The sequence below is a fragment of the Bombina bombina genome, chromosome 10, assembly GCF_027579735.1.
Source record: "Bombina bombina isolate aBomBom1 chromosome 10, aBomBom1.pri, whole genome shotgun sequence".
Classification (NCBI taxonomy): Eukaryota; Metazoa; Chordata; class Amphibia; order Anura; family Bombinatoridae; genus Bombina; species Bombina bombina.
In genome coordinates this window covers 178,549,253-178,552,041 of record NC_069508.1, presented here as the reverse complement: position 1 = coordinate 178,552,041, position 2,789 = coordinate 178,549,253, and the positions used below count along the sequence as shown (strand labels likewise).

Sequence of the window (2,789 nt, the reverse complement as noted above, 5' to 3'; positions counted from 1 at the left end):
TTTACACTTCTGTTAACATACAATGCATATAGGCTACAACACTGTAAGAGGACTTTCAGTTTATATCTCAACACCCCCACTTGCTCTCAAGTGTTTCATTTTGCATGTTTCCCCTTTTAAACATATTCATACATTACATGACTTACATTCCAAACATATAACTCAAAAGCTTTTCTAACTTGAATTTTGTTGCAGGCTTTGTCATAACATCTGCTACCATCTTTTCAGTTGGACAATACTCAAGAACAATGTTACCTTCACTGATCACTGATCTAATGAAGTGGTACTTGATATCAATGTGTTTACATCTCTGACGGCAAACAGGATTCCTTGAAAGAGCAATGGAACCCTAATTGTCTCCAAAGATTTGTATTGGTTCATAATGACACCCTTTATCCATTCCTTTGAGTAACTGCATAAGGTACAGACTTTCTTGTGTAGTCGCAGCCAATGCCATGTATTCAGCTTCACATGTAGATAAAGCTACAGTGGGCTGTTTCTTTGATTTCCATGCAATCAGTGGACCATTCTTGGTTAGGCTAAAGCAGTATCCAGTCATACTCCTCCTATCATTCACATCAGAGGCCCAATCGGCATCACTATATGCCTTGAGTTTCAAGTTTTCACTACATTTTCTGTAGCACAACTCATAGTCAGTCGTACGCTTTAAGTACCTCATCACATGCTTAGCTGTGGTTAGATGTTGTTCTGTTGGCTCTGATAAGTACTGTGACAGTTTACTGATTACCCAGCTTAAATCTGGCCTTGGACAGGTCATAACATACAGCAAGCTACCTACTATCTCTTGATATTTTCTTGCATCTACTGGATCATTGTGATCATTTTGGTCTAGTTTTTGCTCACATGGTGTCGATCTGGGTTTACAATCTATCATTCCAAACTTCTACAGAATCTTTAATATGTATCTCTTTTGGTTCATCTTTACCAAACCATCACTTTGTTCATAATCAATACCTAGGAAATGTGTGATCCTTCCAAGATCTTTCATCTTAAATTTTGCTGTAAGCATTTTTTTCACATCATTAAGTACTGTTTCTTCATTGGCACCGATAATTAGATCATCAACCCATATTAACAGTATTACTCTATCATGTCCAAATTGTTTGACATATACACAGTGGTCTGCTGGATTTTGTTCAAACCCATTCTCATTTAAATAATCATGCAGCATCTTGTTCCAATTTCTACCTGATTGTTTTAGACCATACAATGACTTGTTCAATTTTAAAACTAGTTTCTCATTTTGTTTGCACTTTACCTCAAATCCTACAGGTTGTTCCACATAAATCTCACAATCAATTGGGGCATGTAAGTAGGCTGTTTTCACATCCATTTGGTGAAGAAGTAAATCATACTGTGCTGCCAGTTGCATAAAAATACGTACTGATGTAATATTTGCAGTTGGAGAAAAAACTTCCTTGTAATCAATTCCCTTTACTTGACTATAACCTTTAGCAACATATTTGGCTTTGTATGTTTCTGATCCATCAACATTGTTTTTTAATGCATATACCCATCGACCCCCCACTGAACATTTACCTTCTGGTAAAATGGTCAAAGTGAATGTGTCATTATCTCTTAGTGAATCCATTTCCTCTGTCATAGCATTAAACCAATTCTGTGACTGAGGTGAGCTCATAGCATCTTTAAAGGTTTGTGGTACATCAAACACTCTGTAGCAATAATCAATGTTTGTTAGTATCTGATCATCACATTCAAAATCTGAAACATAGTCTTCCAAGTATTGAGGAGTTTTTCTGTCTCTTTTAGGGTAACGTGTATTATGGTCACTCCCTGCCTGTCCATTGTTCTCACTCTTCAAAGTTTCTATTTCAGAAATTTGGACTATCTCTGGACACTCAATTTCAGTCTGATTAGTCTTTAGTATAGTGGGTGCATAGTCCTCCCTATGGCAATCCTCATCATCATGTAACAGATCAGTTTGAGTCTGTCTTTCAAAAACTTTCTTTGTGATAAACCTCACAAGCCTGTGTTTAAGGACCTTTCCAGTGTCTGGATAAAACACTAGATAAGAGGGGCTGTTCTTGTCATATCCAATAAAAATCCCTCTCTCACATTTTGAATCTAGTTTCTTTCTGTCATATTTGTATGCAAAACATTCTGACCCAAAAACTCTCATCTTAGAAAGGTTAGGTTTTTTGCCTGTCAAAAGGTAATAAGGGGTTTGTGCTAACCGGCTATTAAAGCACCTGTTTTGAATATGAGCAGCAGTCATTACTGCATATGTCCATAACTCTTTTGGTAATTTACTCTCAACTAACAGACATCTTGCCATTTCAAATAGCGTTCTCCAATTTCTCTCAGCAGTCCCATTCTGATGGGGTGAGTAAGGTGCTGAGGTCTCATGTCTTATGCCTCACTTACTTAGCAGTGACTTAAAACTATTTGCTACAAACTCAGTACCATTGTCAGATCTTATACATTTTAAGACTCCATATGGGGCTGTGTCAGCAATAAACCTTTCAGTAGCTAACACTGCATCTTTCTTATTTTTCAGAAAATATACAAATACTGCACCAGAATAATCATCAGTGAATGATATTGTGTATCTGAAACCTTCTCTAGCTTGTGGTTCTATAGGAACTGCTAAATCAGTATGTACTAGTTCTAATGTAGCTGTGGCTCGGGTATCAGGTTCTCTGTTCCTACTCTGAACACATTTTCCCTGAGTGCAAACTTCACAGTTTAGACTAGACTTATCAATCTTACCTTTAATTGTCATTCCTTCTACCACATTTTGTAGTTTT

The 2,789-nt window shown here is 36.9% G+C and overlaps 1 protein-coding gene across 1 annotated transcript; it reads right to left on the bottom strand.

The window, feature by feature from the left end:
- Nucleotides 1-349: 349 nt before the first annotated feature.
- LOC128640785 (uncharacterized) lies at nucleotides 350-895 on the bottom strand. Its single transcript, XM_053693206.1, has one exon. The coding sequence runs from the start codon at nucleotides 893-895 to the stop codon at nucleotides 350-352; it is 546 nt and encodes a 181-aa protein (XP_053549181.1).
- Nucleotides 896-2,789: the final 1,894 nt, after the last annotated feature.

Coding starts and splice junctions, on each gene's coding strand:
- LOC128640785 (XM_053693206.1), bottom strand. CDS start 895: ATGATAGATTGTAAACCCAGATCGACACCATGTGAGCAAAAACTAGAC.